This window comes from Hemiscyllium ocellatum, chromosome 15, assembly GCF_020745735.1.
Source record: "Hemiscyllium ocellatum isolate sHemOce1 chromosome 15, sHemOce1.pat.X.cur, whole genome shotgun sequence".
NCBI classification, from domain to species: Eukaryota; Metazoa; Chordata; class Chondrichthyes; order Orectolobiformes; family Hemiscylliidae; genus Hemiscyllium; species Hemiscyllium ocellatum.
Window position 1 is genome coordinate 45,393,997 of NC_083415.1, and position 24,192 is coordinate 45,418,188.

A 24,192-nucleotide genomic window follows, 5' to 3' on the forward strand; every position below is an offset into this window, starting at 1 on the left:
GTGAAACTCGACATAAAACGGCAGACCTAAGGCCACACATTAAACAAAATCAGGAATTTTGTGAAAATTACCCTTGTGATTTTATTTCATTATTATGAAAGGCAATTACCTCATGTAACCAAATGAAGTATTGCTGTGTCCCCTTTTAAGACAGCAATTACTACGTGATTGGGACAAAGAACAAAGAAGAACGAAGAAAATTTACAGTCCAGGAACAGGTCCTTTGGCCCTACAAGCCTGTGCTAATCCAAATCCACTGTCTAAACATACCGCCCACTTCCGAAGGATCTGTATCTGTCTGCTCCCACCTACTCGTGCATCTGTCCAGATGCACCTTAAATGAATCTACCGTGCTTGCCTCTACTACTTTTGTTGGCAACACCACCCTCTGTGTAAAGTACTTTTTGCAGGTATCCCCCTGAAACTTTTCTCCTCCCACCTTGAATGCATGACCTCTCGTTATTGAATCCTTCACCCTGGGGAAAAGCCTATCTCTATCCACCCTGTCAGTACCCTTCATGATTTTGTAAATCAGGTCTCTTCTCTTCCCCCCCCCCCCCCCCCCCCCCCCCCCCCCCCCATCTCCTTTTATTTCTAATGAAAACATTCCTAACCTACTCAACCTCTCTTCGTAGCGAGCACCTTCCATACCAGGCAACATCCTCATAAACCTTCTCTGCACTCTGTCCAAAGCGTCCACATCCTTTTTTGTAATGTGACCAGAACTGTACACAGTACTCTAAATGCAGCTGAACCAAAGTCTTGTACAACTTTAACATGACCTGCCGCTCTTATACTCAATACCCGTCCGACGAAGACAGGCATACTATATACCGCCTTGATCACTCTATCCACCTGTGCAGCCACCTTCAGGGTACAATGGACCTGAATTCCCAGATCACTCTGCTCATCAACTTTTCCCAAGGCTGTTCTGTTTACAATCCTAGTTAGCTCGGGAATTTGACCTCCCAAAATGCATCACCTCATTTAACCGGATTGAGTGCCATCTGCCACTTCTCCGCCCAACTCCAGTCTATCTATATTATCCTGTATTCCTTGACAATCCCCTATGCTTTCTGCTACTCCACCAATCTTCGTGACATCTGCAAACTTACTGATCAGACCACCAATGCCCTCTTCCAGATCATTACTGTATATCGTAAACAGTGGCCCCAGCACTGGTCCCTGTGGAACACCTCTGGTCACCTTTCTCCATTTTTGAGAAACTCCTTTCATCTACTACTGTCTCCTGTTGCTCAGCCAGTTCTTTATCCACCTAGCTCGAACACCCTGCACACTTTCTCCATTAGTTTGCTTTGGTGAACTTTATCAAATACCTACTAAAGTCCATGTATATGACATCTACAGCACTGCCTTCGCCTTTCAACTTGATCACTTCCTCAAAGAACTCTAATTTGTTAAGGCACAAGATTCACCCGCACAAACCCATGTTGCTTCTCACTAATAAGCCCATTTGTTTCCAAATATAAATAGATTTTATCCTTCGGTACCTTCTCCAGCAACTTTCCCACTACTGATGTCAGGCTCACTGGTCTAAAGTTACCTGGAGTATCCCTACTACTCTTGGACAGGGGACAACATTAGCATCCCTCCAGTCCTCTGGCACTTTACCTGTGTTTACGGATGCTACGAAGATATCTGTCAGGACCCCAGCTATTTCCCCTCTCGCCTCCCTCAGCAACCTGGGATAGATCCCATCTGGTCCTGGGATTTGTCAACCTTAATATCCTTCAGCCTTCTCAACACGTCCTCCCTATTTATGTCAATGTGATCCAGAGTAAACAAACTTCTATCTTCTAATCTCAACATTCATCATGTCCCTCCCTTCAATGAACACTGATGCAAAGTAATCATTGATAATTTCACCCATTTTCTCAGGTTTGACATGCAACCTTCCTTCCTTTATCCTTTAGTGGACCAACCCTTTCTCTGGTTGGCCGTCTGTTCTGGTTTATGGGCATCATTGATCAGTTTTGGAGTAATTGTTGAAAACAGTTAGCCAGCCAACAGAACCTACTGCGTTATTTGAGAATCATAATTCATGGAGGCTCTGGGAACAAGCAGAGATGTATCTTTCATGATTCTCTTGTAGTGCTAGATTTTTAAAACCCATTTGACCCATTTAGTTATACTGAAAAATTTATCATTGCAGCCTTGTGGCATTGGCAACAAGTTATTTAACCCTAAGCTATTTCACAACTATTTGTTGTCTGTATTTATTAATTAAGCATACTTAAAATATTTAGCTCAATTTCTTTGATTTAAAGCTCAAACTGAATTTTAAATAGAAGTGAGAGTGGGTTTAAATATGTCAAAAATTGACACTGAAAGAGCGATCCTGTTCAACCACTGTTGAGGTCATGACCATTTCCATCTGGAAGGACAAGGGCAGCAGATACATGGAACACCACCATCTGCAAGTTTTCCCCCAAGCTACACATCATCCTGACTTGGAAATTTATCGCTGTTCCTTCACTGTCGCTAGGTCAACATTCTGGAATTCCCTCCTTAACGATGTTGTGTATCAACCGACAGCCCATGGACTACAGTAGTTCATGAAGGCAGCTGAGGTACAGACAATAAATGCTGACCCAGCCAACAAGGCCCATGTCCCATGAATGAATTTCTAAAAATGACTTCTAGTTATGGAGGCGTACAGCACAGAAACTAACCCTTCGGTCGAACTCATCTGACCAGATATCCTAAATTAATCTAGCCCTATTTACCAGCACTCGGCCCGAACCCTTCCTACACATATACCTATCCAGATGTCTTTTAAATGTTGTAATTCTAACAGCCTCCACCACTTCCTCTGACAGATCGTTCTATACATGTATCGTTCTATACATGTATCGCCCTCTGCGTGACTTCTCCTAAACAATAAAATTGAGTTTAAAAAATCTAAACATTTATGCCATTTTTTTTCCCGCAGTACCCATGAAAAATAATTATTTTGCCAGGCATCATGTGATAATTTACATAAGGTTCTAAATTTGTAATGGCATGGTAATAGTGAATTTGTTGATTTGTTTGGAGTAGGATTTTATTTCAGACCAGCCAAAGAATTCTAAAAATATTGCTCAGTAAATTTTATGTAACATCTTTGACCCAGATTCTCTAGAAAAGCATGTAACTTAAAATTTAAACGCATTTTAAAAATAAGTTTGGCCATTTTGTTCTGCAAAACAGACCTGTGCACAAGTGAAAAGTAGGAAATTGGAGTCTTAATGTATTTAATTTGTAGCCTTCAGTTAAAATCATTTTTCCTCCCCAACAGAATGCTGAAAAAGATAAGAAAGCAGAAAACATTCCAAAAGTAGTTGAAGAGCTGGATGCTGGAGAAACAGATGATGACAAAACGTCTGAAAGGACAACACCTGGCAAAACCCCCAAATCTCCATTAAAAGGATCCAAGAAACCAAAGACCATGCCATGCAAGGTGGCCCTTCTGGATGGCACAGATTTTGAGTGTGAAGTGGAGGTAAGGGGCACTGTACTATGTTAAGGATTTTTTATTTTGAATGGGCTAATAGCCTCCATTGAAATAGCGAACCAAAGAATTTTGCATGAATATGCCATGGACTAGCATTATGCAAGCAGACTGCATAAATTTCAAATCTCAGTGGTTGATTCAACAAGCACAGAGTCACAAATTTCCATCTATGTGGTTTAGTTTAGCCTTTGTTTCTTTTAACCTTTGTTTCATTATAACAACATGTTTTTCAAGAACAGATTCTCAATGGCAAGGAGGTTCCAAGCCCTATCTCATACTGGACCTTGGGTCCCATTTTTAGTAGAGCTATGTAATGTGTAGCTCCTTGATGTTGATTTCAGTTTCAGGCTCCTGGCAACAATCCTAATGTAGATCATGGAATCATAGAGATGTACAACATGGAAACACACCCTTTGGTCCAACTCGTCCATACTGACCGATATCCTAAATTAATATTGTCCTATTTGCCAGTCTTTGGCTCATATCCCCTAAACCCTTCCTATTCATATACCCATCCAGATGCCTTTTTAAAGGTTGTAACTGTACCAGCCTCCACCCCTTCCTCTGGCAGCTCATTCCATACATGCACCACCCTCTGCATGAAAACGTTGCCTTACATCCTTTTTCAATCTTTCTGCTCTCGCCCTAAACCTGTGCCCTCTTGTTCTCCTGGGAGAGTGAGGTGGCAGGGGAAGGAGAACAACCAGGAAGGGAGTGTGATTTGATTTTACTTGATTTACTTATTGTCAAGTGTATCTTGAAAATACAGTGAAAAGTGTTGAATAGTTTCAACTCTCTCTGGCACCATCTTAAAACACAGAAGAAAAAACCAAAACATGGAAATAAAGAGAGAAGAAATGAAGCAATGGTGTCCAACTTTACAGTCTTTGTTGTTAACTGTTCCATCATGGGCCTGGTGGCCATGCACGAGTCCACTCTTGGGCATCTTGCCTCCACTGATGCGCTCACTGTTCCGAGTCCTTGCTGGATCTCGCCAATGCTGAGTACCGCACCAGCCCAAACTCGACTCTGCTGCTGCCATGAGTCTGCTTTGGGCCTCGCTTGCGATTGCTGATGCTGCCTGATCTGGTACTGGGCCCAAAACCATCTCCGCCATCACCTCCATGAATCTATGCTGGACGTAGACATTGCTTCTACCCTTCCTCACAATCCCAGCAATCAGTAGTAGCAGATGTTGTAAAAGGGTGGAAGGATCTGACAGGGATAATGCTGGTAGTGGATTAGCAGCACGCAGCGGGATGATATCAAATGTACTTGGCTGTTGGGGGGGATAACGTTGGGAATATCTTTGGGTCTCAGCACAGAGGCCTCTCATTGTACTAATGTAACTTATATCTCATTGCTGACATGTGCTAATCTACATTACATTTAAGACAGGAGCCTATATATTAGGCCATCAGGTAGTTTTGCTCTAAGACGCTAAACAAAGCAACACACTTTCTGAGCTCTACTAGTAAAGAGGGTAGCCTCAGAAAATCTGCCCAATGGATCTTGCACTGCAATGAGCAGTGGTGAGGATTCATGAGGGGCTGAGCACAAATGGATAGCTATCTTCAATACTACAGTTAAACTGAGAGGATCATTCTGGTATCTCCAGACCCTGAAATTGTATTAACCTGCAATACCTTTCCAATGTATTGTATTGTGCTGTACTGCACTGTGCAGAGAATTCTAAATGGTCAACTTCAGCTATGATTTAGAATCAGCTGCAATCACTGCTGGTCTGAATTATAACAATGGTTACTTTTGTCTTTTTAAAGTATATTTGGGATACTGATTCACTGCATAAGTTGAACTGTCTGTATATCTCATCACTTCTTGTCTCTGTATGTTGATGGAGAAAGTGAGAACTGCAGATGCTGGAGATCAGAGCTGAAAATGTGTTGCTGGAAAAGCGCAGCAGGTCAGGCAGCATCCAAGGAGCAGGAGAAGCGACGTTTTGGGCATGAGGCCTGAAGAAGGCCTCATGCCAAAAATGTCCATTCTCCTGCTCCTTGGATGCTGCCTGACCTGCTGCGCTTTTCCAGCAACACATTTTCAGCTCTGTAGTTTGATGGTAAAGTCTGGTCACTTTTGGGAGACAATTACATTGCAGAGGCATAAGCTTCTGAAAAGAAACTTTTGGAAAAGTGCATTTCAGTTTATAAAACTGAAGGACATTTTAGGGACAGTCTAGAAAGGCCCACCTCAAAGGCAAGTGTCGCAGAAACCCACAACCTACAAATTCCTGACCCAGCCACTTACCATCCTAACTTGGAAATATATTACTGGCTGAAATTTGTGGGATTGCCTCCCTAATGGCAATGTGGGTCTACCTACTGCACATGCAATTGAAGAAAGGAGCTCAGTACCCACCTTCTCACTGGCAGCTAGGGATGGGCAATAAATGCTGGCCAGCCAACAGCACCTGTATCCAATGAGTGAATGAAAAAAAATGGGAGGCTCCGTATTTATAAACCAAGTCCCTAGTTGTAGATTCCCTATGAGAAAAAAACATCCCCATAGCATCTATTCTGCCAAGCCCATTCAGAATCTTATTTTCAATAAGATCACCTCTCATTGTTTTAAACTCCAGTAAGTGTAGATCCAACTGGCACAACCGTTCCCTTATCCCAAGAGTCAGCCAAGTGAATCTTCCCAAGCTGCTTAATGCAAGTATTCGGGAAGGTGACCAAAACTGTACACAATACTTCAGTGCACTGAACATTTATAACAAGACTTCTCTACTTTCATTTTCTTCCCCTTCAAATAAAGGCCATTCAACTTCTTAATACTTACTGTACCTACACGCTAACCTCCTTTGCAGTTCATCTGCAAGGATATCCAGATGCCTCTCTTCAGCAGCATCTCACCTACCCTATAAATGCCTTTGAACCTTCCAGGAGAGCATTGGGCAGAATGTAATGTTGCCCATGCCACTTGAAAACTGAGGCAGTGGACCGGTTAGTGGAGATCCAACTCTGTGATCAGTTAATGTAGAAGCTGACCTTTCTTTGTTAGTGTGAGTTACAGAAAGGGCTGACCAGATTCAGTTATTGAAGTCTCGAAGATTGTTGGAAGACTTGGCAAATTTTCTGGTGAGACTCTGGTAAGCTATGGAGGCAAATCGTTCAAAATCAATTGCGGAAATCGTCAAATTCAGATGTTGAGGAGGATAAAGGAGAAAGCACGTCAGACGTAGTGTAAATCGTATGTGACTTTGATTAGTTTTTATTCTGTAGCAGTGACAATGACCTGAGTGAAAAGACTCAAATGTGGAGGCTGGAGTTGAAGTGTGCTGCCCCACTCCCAGGATGGGATGGCACGTAGTGTGTGGGTGTCAGATTTAGTACCATGTCAATGGCACATGCCCATTGGCTACTCAATGCCACCTGCCACCCCCATCTGGGATTTTCATGTTGAATGACCACTTCATTAACGGACTTCCTACCACTGCTGGCATTTTAACTGGTGGAGTGTTGGCCAAGCTAGTAAGGATAAAGCCTCCTGAGAATTATAGGAGCCCTACAGTGTGGAAGCAGGCCATTTGGCCCATCGAGCTCCCACCACCCCTCCAAAGAGAATCTCACCCAGACCCACCCACTCCCTCCCTGTCCATGTAACCCTGCATTCCCCATGGCTGACCCACCTAGCTTGCACATTCCTGGATGCGATATGGGTAATTTAGCATAGCTAATCCACTTAACCTGCACATCTTTGGACTATAGGAGGAAATCAGAGCATCTGGAGGAAACCCATGCAGACCCAGTGAGAATGGGCAACTTCCAAGTTTGCACTGGGATGGAATCAAACCAGGTCCTTGGTGCTGTGAGGCAGCTGTGCTAACTACTGATCCACCATGCCACCCCAAGTGGGTCCCTAATGCAAACAGCAAGCCCCTAACCTTCCACCCTGATGAACCCATCTCTTCCCTCACTAAAAAACTCTCTAATCTTAAACTTAATCCTCAACTTAAAGGTTTGGACTCGATTGGAATCTCTGCTGTGCATCTGCCTGTAGTGGGCACTGTCTTCTGGTGTCACTGCTGGGACAAAGAGCTGTCGACAGTTCCCTAAAAACTGGACTTTTCCTTTTAAATATGGGGAAGGGGAAGCTCTGTCTTGAGACAATTGAAAGTCCAATGTGTGGTAACAGTTGCAGGGCAAGTGGGCCAAATGGAGGCAGGTAACTTGCGTGATAGAGAGTGGGGACCATAAAATTCAGCATGATTTTGGTGGGAAATAACGTGTTCAAGAACTTGAAGGGAAAGGAAGATTCTTGGTGAGCTCATTCTCAGAAAAAAATCCTCTATCTCTTTTATTGGGAGCAGTCAGAGAGCAGTCCCTCATGTTTGTCTCTGCAAACCAGCAATATTGTATAGCTCTCAAAGATACGTGAACAGAAAATAAGTCTTTTTACATTTCAGCCAAGAGGAAAGAGGAGTACATTACTTTTGAGCCTCTGGCAGGTTCATATAACTTTTTATTGTGACACTGCAATATCAATTTTAGATATATTTTGAGGTCAGAATATTTTCTGTTAACTCTGACTGATTTACAAGTTGGAACTGACAGAATTTCAGATATATTTTGGGTTGTATCAGAAAGCAGTATATCATGAAACTTTTTGTTGTACCATATAGTACTTGAGTAGTTAATTCTTGACATCAGCTGTGGCATAGTATGAGGAATTGGTTTTGAATCGATTTAAGTCGCAAAGTTTGAAAAGTGGAACCAAGTTGACTTATATTGCATTATCCTTAATCTTTTAGTGTGCATCATTATCTGAATGGATGTTTCCAAAACCGTTCCTGAGAACAGGCTCATGCGTCATGCAATGATGTCTGACAAAATATTTTTCCTTTTCCTCATGTGGTTATGTGCAATAAAATATTGATTTCCATTTGGAAAGTGTAACATAGAAAGATCCAGGGCAGGAAATGATTTAAAGAGTGCAGTCCTAGCTAATTAAAGCTATTTGCGTATGACTGGCTGCAGTGAGTTAGCAGATTTAGAAAAAAACGTTTCGAAGGCAGGCCTCGATTCATTTATTTTGTCTACTGACTGAGAATTCAACTCAAAATGTACTTCAGGTCATCTTAGTGGATCTGTAGGATAAATCCTCTCTGAAATGGCACTCATTGACAATTTTGAAAATATTTAGGACATGCTGTACTATGAAAAAACTGTATTAAAGTAGGAAGTGCCGTTCTGAGCTTGGGGCTGTGATTTATCTGCTGTCGAGCGGACAACCCTACTTACGGATGCTTGAGGCTAAAACTACCTGTTTGAAATTGAAGACAAATGTTCTGTTTTGCAGCATGAATGTCCCTAATCTTACAAACATTTAGCAAAAGAAAACATAATAATAGAACTGGAATTTCAAGATGTAGTTAAAACAAACACCTGAATGAGTGACCTCAAATTTTGGCCGGTTTTATTTTAAGAGGAAACCATGCTGCGAGCAACTTTTACAGGAACAATCCTTTTTTTTTCCACTGAGAATAAAGTAAATCGGACATTAATGCTTTTTCTGCAGAGACTAAAGTAGCTTCTGGGTTAAAAGATTCCATTTAATCTGGTAAGTGCTTTTGACAAAAGGACGATGGAGTCCCGAGTTTTGCTGTTGGAGATCCGAGGAGGACAGATTTTAGATGAAAGATTGTGATGCAAATTAAGCAAGGCTAAAAGTAATGCAGATAAGAAATGAATGCTAACGAAATGAATTGCTCCCTGGTAGTGAATTTCTATGCCACTTGCAATATGTATCATTTAAAATGTTTTACATCAAATCAAGTTGCTAACTCTCACTTCATCCTGAAGGGAAAAAAAATCAATTTTGCCAGTATTGATTAGACTGAGTCAGCCACAAATATATACAGCAAAGTGACTCTCGAGGTGACTTCTGGTACCACTTTTTTACCAATGTGAATCCAATAATGGCAGAGCATTGGCATGCTTTTTGAAGGCCTTGCTGTCTGCTGTTATGATTTATAATCGGGAGTCACTTCTGCCCTCTGATGCCAGAAAGCCTTTCCATCAGCATTTTTTCCTTGTTGTGTTTCTTTGTTTAAAATAGGCACAGTCAGCATTATCCTGTTGAGTAAAAACAAAAGAAAGGGCTGGAAATCCCAGCAGGTTAAGCAGCATCCATGGAGAGAGAATCAGCTCATGTTTCGAGTCTAGATGATGCTTTATCAGGGCTGAAGTGTTCTTTTCAGTCTCTCCTTTTTCTCTCCCTGCTCTGTTGTTGACCTTTCCTTGCCTCCCATCCTTGTTAATAATCATTGTCCTGTAAGCCTGTCTTTGCAGATGGAATGAACACTCTAGAAATGTAAGTTGATTTGTGTACATATTGCTGGTTTAATTCACACAGACATTCTCAGATAAGAGTCAAAATTTTATTTGTGCTAATGAGGCTATGTGGTGCTGAAAATGCAGAATTAATATCTCCTATATGCTCCATCACAATCTGTAGTGCAGGAGTTCCATATTCTCTGCTCTAGACAGTGAGACCTCCAGTTTTTTTTAAAATTAATTTTGAATATTCAATATTGCAATAATGTTTCCAACAGGTCGTGTGCCTTTGCATGCTCTGTTACTGTTGTTGCCTTGACCTACCAAGTCCTTGTTTAGATTGATAAATATTAGCAGCAGCATCAAGAAAAAAAGCCCGTCAATGTCTCTCATATGCCCATTAGGACTGAAGGATGGGAAGGAGTAGAGTCTGTGCTTGAAATGCTGAAGCCTAGTCATGTACTGGATTAGTTTTTAAATTAAAAATCATTCATGGAATGTAGGGGTTACTGACTGGGCCAGTATTTATTACCCTCTCATCCCCCAGCCCGCTACCACCTTCTCAAGGGCAACTGGGGAAGGCCTGCAACACCACATTCCATGAACGATTAAAGAACAATACTGATCTCATGTCTGACTCTGCTTCAGCATTCGAACGGAGGATGATATTGAAATTATAGTTTAACTATTCAGCTGGTAGTGCATCGTTCTGTCTATTTTAACAAGGAAGATGTTGTACAGAGTTTCCATTTGAACTGATGTTTCTACTGAGACACATCTGAATAAAATTTTGCCTGTGGAGTTTGTATTCACATCATTTTATAGCAGAGCTGAAACCACCCTGGATTTGTTCCAGAGTACACAAAGGAAACTGAATGGTTTCTATTAAAGTTGAAAATGTTGGTGGAGATTTTCCACTTGCCACCCAGGCGTAGAGCACCATTCCAGATTGGCCACCCTTGTAGAACAACTTGATTTTTGTTCACTTTGATTTCCATAAAAATTAAAACTCTGGAGTTGCTATAATTGATGGTTAATTAGCAAGGCTAATTTTACACGAGGGTGGTAAGATTTATGTCTAGACTGTTCTTTTTTTTGTTTTAAATAGATGCTGCTTGGAAAAGATCATGCTGCGCTGTTGTTACTGTTTCTTTCTCAACCAGTAGGAAGGGGTATGTGGGCAATGATTTTTTTTTTCTCTTTCTCTCCCTATGGCTGTCAGTAATGTACCCCTCCCAGACTTTTGCCCAATGGAAAAGAGTAGATGAATTTGTTGCTGGTGCTACCAGTATTCCTCTGCCTATTTCTGAACAAGTAGTGCGCTTTCCAAGTTAGCCTTGATCACTTTGGAATCAGTGATCATTGCAGCAATAGAACTGGAGTCAGTGCTCCAACAATCCTCAATGGGAGTAGGGAGGAAGCTGATTTTCCTTGATTTACCCTGAGCGGCTCACTCATTTCCAATGCTCTCTGAGGAAGCATGAGGGCATAGGACAGCAGCAGCCCTTTAACATTTGCTGACTGGTTATTAAATCTATCTACTCGGCTTTTTATCACCCATGCTCGCAGTGAGCATAGGATCACCCAGCCACACCCCCATCCAATGGTATAGGAGCAAATTACTGCAGAGGCCGGAATCTACTGAAAACAAAAACGTGCTGGAGATCACAGCGGGTCGGGTAGCATTTGTGAACAGAGCACGCTCACACTTCGATGACTTCATAACAAGAGCCCCCATGAAAATCAGCAGCAGCAAACAGACAAGTTACCTTTTGTGGGGAGGCAGTGCGTAGTAGGAGAATGGATGCAAAGGTAGACGAGTGGCTTTCAGTGATCACTCCCCTATTCTCCATCAGTGTCCCAAATTGTTCCAAGATTCAGGCAAATTAAGAGGTTCCCTCTCCTCCCCTCCCCAAAGCTTGATGGACAGGAAGGGTGACTGGCTATCTGGATTTGGCAGGTGGTGGATTGCGGCTTTCAAATATTTGTTAATTGACCACTTAAGACCTAACTGATGGCAGGTGAGAAAGGTTGTACATGGACCTTCCTGCCCAGAGCCAGGTTGCTGAGGTGGCAGGAAGAAGGTGGACAGATGTTCCCCTGGTGCACACCTATTGCATTGTTTGCACTTTAGCGCCACCTGCCCTGTCCCATTCTGTCTTCCTCCCCGCCCCCCTCCCCAACACGTTTCACCGTTCCTGTGCCATCACTTGCTGAGCCACCCCTCTTCCCAAAGCCATTACCCCCTCTCATTCCTTCATTCCATTGTTTAACAGCTCCAACAGGATGCTGGCTTTGTACGTTTCTGAGACAGATCTATTCCAGCACTTTTTTGGTGCTATTCTCTCATTGCTGCTGTCTCAGTGCTCAGCAATACTCCCCCTCCATTGTTTTTTGGTGCATGGATTTCTGTTGCTTGCTTTCCTTCCAATTCTGGGTAGTTTCTCTCTCTCTCTCTCTCTCTCTCTCCCTGTTGATAAGGTCACAGGCTATGGCTATTGGCAGAGAGTGGCAAGAAGGTGAGTACTGAGACACTTGCATTTGGGAACCTTTCGAGGCCAGAAAAGTTCTCATACGAGGGAGAAGCGCCAGTTATAGACAGCTACAGCAGAGGTACTTCAGTCAGGGAATGACTGCACAAATGCTTATTCTGAACAGATAATTCCTTTTCTCATACTGAACAACACTGTCTTCAGTGAATGAATTTCCCTTGATGTGAAACAAGTTAACAAATTACTTATTCCCCTTGGCTAATTTTGTCAGCAACACATCAGTCTCCTCTTTGGACAATTGTAAGGAGGATTTAAACCTCAATTAAAAACATTCTGATACTTGACAGCTTCCCATGTTGCACTTGCTTATTACATGGAAGCTGGTGGAAGTATTCCCCTTCTGTCACTTGTCTGAATCAGCAGACAGAAGGCTAACAGCAGCAACTGACATGTAAACATTTAATTATCTGGTAACCTTCATGGCTATTAGCAGGATTATCCCCTGTAGTACCCTCTTTCTGGCAGGCTGGACCTGAGGAGAAATTATAACCATGGCAATCTCCCTTGTGAATTGTGGATGAAGACTGCATGGAAGTTTCTGCATCCTCACCATTCTGATAACTTGGTTTCTGGGATCAGGCCAAAAGGGTGTCAGGCGCCTGAGGTGCACTGGCACTGCGCTTTGCTTCCTCCACATGAACTCCTGTCGCTCCAAATGTAGCACTGTCCTGCGTATGCCCAATGGATTTCCCACACTAGGCACAGTGGTGTCTGCTTAATGAAGCAACTGCCAATACATCTGTGTGAGAGATGAAAACAAAATGATGCAATGAAACAGCTAATCGTGTTTAAGAAGCAAATTTTTCAAAAGCCAGGACCGTAAATCCCAGAAGTTCCTGCTGAAGTGGTGGCTAATTGCTTTCAGCTTTTGATCAGTTTTATATACGATTGACTAAGCATTGAGGAGACTCGGGCAATTTCTAGAGACGGCCTCCAGAGATTGGAAATGATCACGTACAGCAGCAAGGATGCAAGAATCTTCGAATGGTCACTGTGTGGATTCACCGTGGTAGTAGTTAAGAGATTTGTTTGTAATAATAGCTTGGAAGATCAGGGCTAAAACGGTCCAGAGTCTAAACTTTTAAAAATATTTGTTGACAATATCTTATTTGGAGGATAATAGCTTTTTTAGGGAATGGATACAATTATCATAGGTAGGCATTTAGTTTTTTAGTTCACATGTATATGTGAACTCCTCTATTTCTTTTTGTATAGAAACCTTACAGAGTGGAAACAGGCCATTTGGCCCAACAAGCTCTCTCAGACTCTCTGAAGAGTAACCCACCCAGACCCATTCCTTTACCCTATTTCTCTAGATTTACCCCTGACAAGTGCACCTACCCTACACCATCCCTGAACACAATGGGCAATTTAGTACTGTCAATTCACCTAACCTGCACATCTTTGGATTGTGGGAGGAAAGTGGAGCACCTGGAGGAAACCCATGCAGAGACTGGGAGAATGTGCAAACTCCCCACAGACTGTCACCTGAGGCTAGAATCGAACTCTGATCCCTGCTGCTGAGAGGCTGCAGTTCTAACCACTGAGCCACTGCGCTGCCCAGAGTAACCATTGTGCATAACTCTGCCCAGGAAGTGAGGTATCCTCCAACTGATCATGTAAAGTCAGGGCTAGAGGGTTTCGCTAGCTGCACTATCAATGTAAACAATAGAATCGCAATTTGAGGCTTATTAGGACTAACACCATTGTCAAATGTGTAAAGGGGAATGTTAAAAAGATTTGAAGAGTAAAGGAAAATGGAATGCATCAAAACTAAGTGTTTGAAACAGAATCAATTATTATTTTAATGAGAAAGTAAATGTGAAGTAGAAAAGATTAAGAAAAAGAACAAGATAATGGGACTTGAGCACTAGATCCATTATCTAGAACCATAGAATGCTTCCAATGTGAAAGCAGGCCATTTGGCCCATGTCCACACCATCCCTCTGAAGGGCATCTCACCTCGACCTACTCTCCCACCCTATCCCTGTAACTCTGCATTTCTCATGACTAACCCACCTAACTTACACATCTATACTGTGGGAGGAAACTGGAGAGCAGCTGGAGATAACCCACACAGATATGGGGTGAATGTGCAAACTCCACACCGTTGCCTGAAGCTGAAATGGGTCCCTGGCGCTTGGAGGCAGCTGGGTTCTAATTACTTATTGTGCCCTCCTTATAGCAAGTTATGATGGCTAATATACAAATTTGCTGATCTTGGAGAAACATTATCATAATAACCGAAGTGTCTGGTAGTTTATGCAATCCAAAGGCCTCTGTCCTTTGGAGACATTGCATTTGTAAATCGGAATGCTATTTTGTTAATTATGAAGGTGCATTACTTAACGGTGTCGAGATATGGGTTTGTTTAAAGTGTCGGGATTATGAAATGAAGTGGGTTTGAAAAAAGATCTCTTCTCAACTGGTGGGTAACTGTAGCCATTTGCTTGACACTAGTGATTACTCAAATATTCTGTGTTACACAGAACATAAAACATTTGAACATTCACAATGACTGTTTTATTAGCTAGTGTGTGAGCAAATGAAGTATTTGAATTACAAAGGCTCCTGTTTTGAAATAGAAAATCTTCCACAGGTACTCTGAAATTGACTAAAGTGAATCATATGAACAAAGCACTGGATGTTCTTTGGTTTTGAGAGTGATTTACAATGTGCTTTAAATGACTTTCATTGTATTTCCTTTCATTAATGTGACTACTGAAACAAACTACCATTGGTAAAACGTTAGCTGTGCAGATAGGTATTTCTTTGCATTACCTTCAAAGTGCTAGTAATATAAATCAGATATAAATCATGATTATTTTCACAAGAGACTTGATTTACAAGGTGTTCAAATGTTGTACTTTTCCCTTTTGACATCTGAACTTGAATAGAAAAAGGGCAGATAGGACATTTATTTTCTCTCCCTATTGACTTTGTAGTGACCTGTCCCCTCTCTTCAGTCCTAGAAATAACTTGTTTCTGTTTATTTTGAAAGGAGGAGCAAATTATGCGCACTGAAAAGACAGTTATTTCAATTTTAGCATTATTACAGTTGACAATATGTGTATGTGGGGCTGAGCCACACAATTACAATGGTCTTTCTAAGCTGGACAAGTCTTTGGAATTCTCGTTCTCTAAAGACAGGAATGTTTTTGAGGAGAAAGTGAGGACTGCAGATGCTGGAGATCAGAGTCAAGAGTGTGGTGCTGGAAAAGCAGGAGAATCGACGTTTTGGGCATAGCCTTTCATCAGGAAGGGCTTACTCCTCACAAAGGGCTTATGCCTGAAAATTCGATTCTCCTGCTCTTCGGATGCTGCCTGACCTGCTGTGCTTTTCCAGCACCATGCTGTCTCGACTCTGATCTCCAGCATCTGCAGTCTTCACTTCCTCATAATTGACCTCGACCCTACTGCAAAGCCTCTTCTAAGGATGCCTACTTTGAAGAAGTTCTCCTTGTCTCTTTACATTCCTGAAACGTCAATTCTTCTGCTCTTAGGAATATTTTTAAGGCAGAGACAGACCCTTGACAAGCAAGGGGATGAACAGTTAACAGCCGTGACCAGGAAAGGGGAGTAATCTGATCAGCCACAATCTTATTGAATGGCAGAGCAAGCCTGGAGAGTTGAGTGGCCAACTCCTGTTATTGTGCTTGTATCTTCTACTTCCATTAGAACTCATTTAGAACTCATCAAAAGCTCTGCAACCAGTCAAACAGTAGCTAGTTGGGGTCTAATTTTAATTCTGGATTGAGAATTGGTTAGCAGACAGGAAACAGAAATAAATAGGTTACTTTTGATGTGGAAGATGCTGCCACTGGAGCACCAGAAGTTTGGGTATTTGGGTCCCAGTATTCAAAATCCATGGCAACAATTTGGATAAGGAAGTTAAGCATAGTACTTCCAAGCTTGCCGATGACACAAAACTAGGGGCTGAGTGTGTTGACAAAGATGTAAAGACATTTTAGTGTAATTTAGATAATTATTGTGAGTGGGCAATGCCATGTAGATGCAGTATAATGTAGCTAAGTATTGTTTTGTCTCCTACGGTCAAAGAGTGGCAGCATGTTGTTTAATGATTTGGATGATGTTGATGAACAAAGGGATCTGAGTGGCCTGGTCACTGAAAACCAGCAGTTGGGAAGGCAAATGGCATGTTACTGTTTGTTGCAAGAGGGTTTGGGTAAGTCTTACCGTGGCTGTAAAGGTCCTTGGTGATACCTCACCTGGAATACAGCATACACTTCTGATCTCTTTACTTAAGAAAGGATGCGCTTGACATAGTGGTTAGGTTGACGCTTGCATTTATTATAGATTAGAATAATGAGAGGGTCTTATTGAAACATTAAAAAATCCTGGCAGAGCTGCATGCAGAGATTGTTTTCCCTGCCCGCGGAGTTCAGAACAAGGGGTCCAGGTGTCAGGAATACATAGTGGGCCATTTAAGACTGAGATGGGAGCAATTCCTTCCTAGGGTGGCCTTCTCCTGCTTCTGTTATTTGTTTCTAACCCACAATCCTCACTCAAGCTGCCGTATTTGCCTATTGCCTTTGTTTAAAAATCTGTTGTCCGGCAACGCATCAAATTAAAACGTTCGTTGTTGTGTTCAAATCCCTCCATGGTTCAGCACCTGCCCATCTCTGCAACATGTTTCTCAACAATACATGCCATCAGAAACAAAAACAGAAATTGCTGGGAAGACTCAGCAGGTCTGGGAGCACCTGTGGAGAGAAAGCAGATGTTTCAGGTACAGTGAACCTTGCCCTAAATTCGGGAATTTCATCCCCCAAACCCCTTCATTACTCTAAGTTAGTCTTTAAGCCTTATGATTTTAACCAGTTTGAGTTTTTTTTTTGCTCCCTCTCATTTTTCACAATGTTGCTGGGTTCACTAACTGACCCAAACCAGTTCTCCCAATGTCACCCGCACTGATACTTACAACAAAAATATTTTAAAAATCAACATGACAAGGCAGTATAAACAAAAGAACTTTGAGATAAGGAACACTATTTGATTAGTAAAACACATATTGGTAATGTTACTGTCTCTTTAAGCAGAAATTAAATGAGTAGCATCTGACTGTTACAGTCCCAAATCTCATTTTACTCTAACAGTTGATTTCAATTTAGTAGCTGCTGAAGCTTGGAGTTGAAAATTCAGCATCAATACAGCATTTTTGATTTGGCATTACCTGTGCATCAGACCAAAGTATCCTATCTGGACAGGAATAAGCTTGAGGCCAAAAATATACAGTAATATAGTCACTTAACTATTATTAAATAGTTGCTTTACTGGATTAAAATCTCACTTTGACATGTCCTGTTGTACCGCAGTCAAGCAAGACTTTGATTTGGTGCAGTTTGCTCTCCATTATGAGAAATTCACTGCTTCGATACCGTTATAAATTTGAAACTTGCTTGGTGGGTTTGGCCAGGGGTCTCCATTTACACCAATCTGAGGCAATCAGATACAGAGAAAGGAAAGTGGGTGGGTCCTTGAAGCTAATAATGCCCTTGCCTTCAACTGCATGACACCCTCTCCCTGCAACTCCCATCACGGGGGAAGTGAAAGAAATCCATTTGCATTATTGGATATCCTGAAAGACAAAGCCTTGATAGAGTCTTTAGGAACTGGAAGCTTCTGGCCTCTAAAATAGTTAACAATGGACGGCACGATGGCTCAGTGGTCAGCACTGCTGCCTCACAGCACCAGGGACCCTGGTTCAATTCCAGCCTCTGGCAACTGTTTGTGTGGAGTTTGCACATTCTCCCCATGTATGTGTGGGTTTCCGCTTGTGCTCCAGTTTCCTCCCACAATCCAAAGGTGTGCAGGTTAGGTGAGTTGGCCATGCTAAATTGCCAATAGTTTTCAATGATGTGTAGGTTAGATTCATTAGTCTGGGGTAAATGTAGAGTAATAGGGTAGGGGAATGGGCCTGGGTGGGTTAATCTTCGGCGGGCTGGTTGGGACGAAGACCTGTTTCCACACTGTAGGGATTCTATGAAATGGGACTCCACTGTGGAGGCCTGTGATAGGAAGAGTAGCTCATCAGGCAACTCTTTAGCCAATTGGCTTGCAATCCTGTATTTTCTCTCTGGGTGTGGGTGGCAAGTCAGTCACCACTGAACACTCCATCCTCAAAATACCTGCAAGTCAGTAAACCATTCTCTGACATGAGGAAAGGTTACTTTCCATTGGATAATGGCTGATACTTCAGCTACAGCTTTACTCTTCATTTAATATTTCAAATTTAGAGATTCATGGCTTCAAAATAGTTTATTTCAAGAATTATGCAATTTTTTTCTTTTGAAAATTTTTGCCTTGCAATTCAGTTAATCTGCGCAATTTATCGTCTTAGTCACATGGAAACTTGTGGCTAATTGTATTTAAATCTGGTGCAAAGTGGATGTAACAGCCTGAAAGCACATTATTACAGGAGTTTGATTCCCTGTGAAGAGGAATCATCTGCGTGTTTTCAAGCAGTAAGTCCTTTTGCTATGTAGAATGGGGTTCTTAAAATGTACGTTAGCTCTTGATCTTTTGGAATCAAATTTGTTTCATCTGGTCACCTTACTGAAGACAAGATGGCTCACGATGTCCCCCACCCCCTCGAGCTTGATCTTTTGTCCTGGCCAGCTTGGTCTGTGACAACTCAATATTACACGGAGTCTTGAGTAACCATTATCCACCAACAGTTGGCCAGGACTCCAGTAATGAAGTCCAGTTCTCAAAATGGTCTGTTGGTGTAATTGGACAACTGGTAACTCATTGGTTAGACATTGGGTAGTTAAAATCTAGCCTAATGAAGAACTTTTGTCTTTTGATTAAATAGACTTCATTCTTTTCTAGTCAAAGGTGATTTATAACCTAATTTATAGGCTGACGTGATAATAAAGTACTTTTAGCATTATTAGAATATAAAGGCAAGGTTGCCATAGTCTGAGGACCATAGGACTGCTCTTTAATGAGAGACGGATGGCTGGCAGTGGTTTAAACTAAGTTCACTGTGCCTTAGGCGAGGGAGAGGTTGAGAAGGAGAGTCCTTTATGGTAACCTCAGCCAGTGTGGGAATTGAATCCATGATGTTAGCATCACTCTGCATTGCAAACTAGCCATCCAAACAAAGGTGGAGAAAGTGAGGACTGCAGGTGCTGGAGATCAGAGTCGAGTGTGGTGCTGGAAAAGCACAGCAGGTCAGCCAGCATCCGAGGAGCAGGCAAATCTGATTTCCTGATAGACTCTTGGACGAAACAGCAATTTTCCTGCTTCTCTGATGCTGCCTGACCTGCTGTGCTTTTCCAGCACTACGCTCTTGAATCCAAACACAGCTGCTAACCAAAGAGAAAGTGAGGACGGCAGATGCTGGAGATCCGAGCTGAAAATGTGTTGCTGGAAAAGCACAGCAGGTCAGGCAGCATCCAAGGAGCAGGAGAGTCGACGTTTCGGGCATGAGCTTTTCCTCATTCCTGAAGAAGGGCTCATGCCCGAAACATCGACTCTCCTGCTCCTTGGATGCTGCCTGACCTCCTGCGCTTTTCCAGCAACACATTTTCAAAGCTGCTAACCAACCCCCATATTAGGATATAATGAATGCATTCATGTGATTTTTCTCTGCCATTTTAGTGGAAGCTGTAGGCTATTTAGGGAACTTTTGTCTTAACATTGCAAACAAAACTTATCATGACTGCAGTATAGATATATCAACTAATATCTAGGTGATTTATTGCAAGCCTGTTATTTTAAGACTATTAAACATACAGAAACATTGATGCTTACTCCTCTGCTTTGCAGCCTGTCTCAATGCTGTAAACTAAATTGGCAACTATATATTAATACCCAAATGAATAATTTGTAATATATTGTAAGTGTAACATACAAAGGAGGGGAAACATCTACAGCTAGGGGGAGAAAAGGCTTACAGAAGGTTTGGTTGAAATTGGTTGGGATTGTATTTTAGTGTTTTAAAATATTTAAACTTGTTATACGTGGGTATTTCAGTTTATTTGATTTTGATTTTCAATTCTTGTGTGCAATAAACTTCTATTTTCTTGTTAAAACAAAATCTGTAGCTTTGTGTGTTTGGCTCAATACAAAAAGTTCATTAAAACCGAAAAACAAGTATGATGTATCAAACCAGATTTGAGTCTGGAATCTGACTTGTCCAGGAATAACATTAGGTGAAATCATAACAGGATGTTGATTACAATGTTTAATTAGCTACTTCAGGGGAACATTGGATGCACTAATAACCAATGTGCACATTGCTGTTAAGCTGAACAATCAAGTGCTGCATGGATAAATAGAATTGGTCAAACTTCTTGTAATATGAGCTGCAATAGACAAAAATGTAGTGCTCAGATGATGTGGTAGCCCAGCAAGTACAAAGAAACTTTAGAATCATAGAATCCCAACAGGGAAGAAGCAGGACATTCAACTGATCCAGTCCACACCAACCCACCATAGCACATTCCACCCAGACCCATCCCAATCCCTGTAACCTTGCATCTCCCTTGGCTAATGCACCTAGTCTCTATATTCCTGGATACCATGGAGCAATTTCCCATAGTCAGTCCACCTAACCTGCATATCTTTGGACTGTGGGAGGAAACCAGAGCACCAGAGGAAACCCACACAGGCACAGACAGTCACCCAAGGATGAAATCGAACCCAGGTCCCTGGCACTGTGAGCGAACTTTGCTTGTACAAACCAGCTGCCAGAATGATAGAATAACTAGATGACCAGGTAGTAATTCTTGTTTTCTTGTATTAATATTCCGGTTATCCCAAAACAATTGTGGGAACTTTTCCCTTGATGTACCATTAAATCTTGAAAGACGTGAGTAAATAAATTGCTGACTGGATAAATATACTGTCAGGTGGAACACAGCCAAAGAATTCGGAAGATCCTAAATGTAGAGACATGAGTTTATGGATCTTTTGGTTTTACTGTGCAGGGGTCAGTAGGGCTACTCAATTGTATTTGTAAAACTTTTCAAAATAGTCTTTCCAGTTACTTGTGGATTGATTTTAAATATGTTATAGTGAGGTTGTCACACAAACAATGAGATCTGCAACTTCTTAAATGACCTAGAAGCACACCCTAGGTATTTCGTCAAGGACATCGAGAGCGTCCAGGAGGTATCAGCTATACCACCATGGTATAGTTCACAACAGATCAAACCCTCCCTAATCATATGGCCAGAAAGCATATATGGTAGTTTTTCAAAAGTTGTTGCAGCTGGCCATCTTGCATTGACATGCTTATCATGTAATTTGTTGAAACTGATGGAATCAAGGTGATTAAACCTTTTTATCAGTAAAGAAAATATTCATATTGCAATTTTGTGTTCTGAGCTGGGAATCTGTTAAACAGGAAAAAAAACACAGGACTTTATTATGTTTAAATGACTTTCTATTTAGTGGTTAATATCTGGAATGTACTGCCTGAGAGGATGCTGGAGGAAGATGCTATTATGGTTTCGGAAACTGGATAAACACCAGATGAGGAATAATTGCTGAGCTTTATAGAACTGGCGAGACAGCTCTCTGTTCCAAATGACTCTGACTCTTTCTTACATTTAAAAAATAAACACACCGTTGCAGCTCTGAAAACCGAACGCTCATTTATGTCTACTTTAAAACCCAAGTTTTGAAATAAAGATGGTATATTATAAATCTTCATTACATTGAATCTTTTTATAGCTCCTTAGAATAGCAGTATAATGAACTAACTGAGCTTTGAAAAATTTATTTCCGCATAAGTAATCTTTTTACTAAAAATAATACCAACACTAATGCATGCTGTCAGACAGAATGAAACATACATCTTTTATTAATATTCTCCTGGTATTGTAGATGCACAAATCGGCCAAGTGATAGATTACTCCCTAGTTGCCTAGATTCATGTGCTTCAACAACAGTCAAGGCATTCAACATTCAGGGCCAAGGTTGATTGGCACCCAATTATCACCTCAAATGTTTGCTTGCTCCACCACTGATTGATTCATTGTGTGCTGTAGCAACTCATCAAGGTGCCTTCGAAAACCCCTTCTAAAACTATGAAACGTACCATCTTTCAAAAACAATGGCAGCAGAAACAAGGAACACCAACTGCAGATTCACCTTGAAGCTACACATCATTCTAACTTGGAACTGGACCACTGTTCCATCCCTATAGTTGGATCAAGTCCTGGAACTCCCTCCCTAATAGTACTGTGGGTATCCCTATAGGACATGTACTGCAGCAGTTGAAGAAAGCAACTCCCTATCGCCACCTCCCTAGCAATTACTGATGGGTGGAAAATTGCTGGGCTAGCCAATGACTCCTACTTTCAGTGAATGAGTAAATTAAGAAAAAAAGAATTAGGTAAAATAGTTTGTAGATATCCTACCTTGAAAGGACTGAAGAGTTATTGTTCTCCAGATTTAATTGGGGATTTATGAAGCAATTATGTGGTCTCCTAATGACTGGAATTAACTTGTTATTTAGATACAGTACAAATGTGAAGGAGACATTGCATCTTTGCTTACTGATTCCAAAAATATATGCACCTAAGGCTATGCTTGTGCAATCCATAAAAGTAATCATACTTCCTGGATGCAATTTTAATTCCATCTAAATTATCCACAAACATTCTCATAATGCACTCTGATTAAAATGGAGAGACAAATTTGAAATCTTACACTTCACTGCCAACTCCTTTTAAGAGCAATTACTTGCATGCAGTATTTGAAATCCATTTCCATTTAGTAATTCCTAAATGTTTAGTTGCCATCTGGTGTAAACACTTAATTGCTTGCCACCCCATAATTCATTCAATCGTGTAAGAGGACTTGGGGCAGAATGTTTCATAACTGATAGGTCCCCAGGAGGTGGCAAGGGGAGTGAACTTAATGTCTAACCTTAAACACCTCCCGCCATATGTGGGGATTGTATGATGCAGTACTTGCTTACGATGAGAAATGGCTGGTTGCAGCCATTCTGCACCAAGTTAGTGCTAATGCATCAAGAAGCCGCATAAAATACAAGGTTCTACCCACTTCTATATCTCCTTATTCCCAAAGGTTATGCCTCACCCTTTCTCTACTTCTGTTGTCCTTTCCTGCACAGTCATTGAGTAGAGAAGGTGAGGGTGGTGGGGGCGAAGGTGGAACAGGACATAAGTGGAGGAAGCCTACCCACTGACTCCTACAGAATTCTCCTCCGTATGCTATACCTGCTTCTCAGAAGCCCCCAAGTTTGGGCCATGATTTTCTATTGGATTCTTCTCTTCAAAAGAAGTGAAAATAGTATCCGGTTCCACATTAGGCTAAAAGAACTTCCATTTATATAGTGCCTTTCGTTACCGTAGAACATTCCAATATACTTACAATCCATTTGAAGAACCATTCAAGCGTTGTCACAGTTATAATTGCTATGATTGGGTTCAGTGGGGTCAATAAGTTCCTGTCTCTTCACTCGTGTTTAGAAGAACAAAGTTTGAATTTTCTTTTAACGAGTTTTTCTGCAGTCGGTATTAATTTGACTATGTGGAAATCTATGAAGAAACAAAGTTGTCATATCTTCTGAGCTTGTCAAATTTAGGGTGTTACTTTTTACTGCATGAGTTCACAATAAACTGATATTTAAAAACCTCTTTATAAAGATGAAAACCTGTTCTGAATTCCATTGTAAACACGAGCATGCAAGCAATCAGAAAAGGTTTGAGAATGTGGGTATCGGTAGGGAGGTGGAACCAGTTGAAGTTAATTTAAAAGTTCAAATCCAAAAGCGAAAAAGGCATGTGCATTTTGATGTACATTCCAAGAGGGTTACAGCCAAGTTGGT

The 24,192-nt window shown here is 41.4% G+C and overlaps 1 protein-coding gene across 7 annotated transcripts in view; it reads left to right on the forward strand.

The window, feature by feature from the left end:
- LOC132822968 (band 4.1-like protein 1) overlaps positions 1-24,192 on the forward strand; it is a 341,878-nt gene that overhangs the window by 221,784 nt on the left and 95,902 nt on the right. For all 7 annotated transcript variants that reach the window (XM_060836432.1, XM_060836430.1, XM_060836433.1 and 4 more), the window contains exon 3: positions 3,299-3,502. In XM_060836432.1, the coding sequence (XP_060692415.1) occupies positions 3,299-3,502 (204 nt within the window). The remainder of the gene's footprint in view (positions 1-3,298; positions 3,503-24,192) is intronic.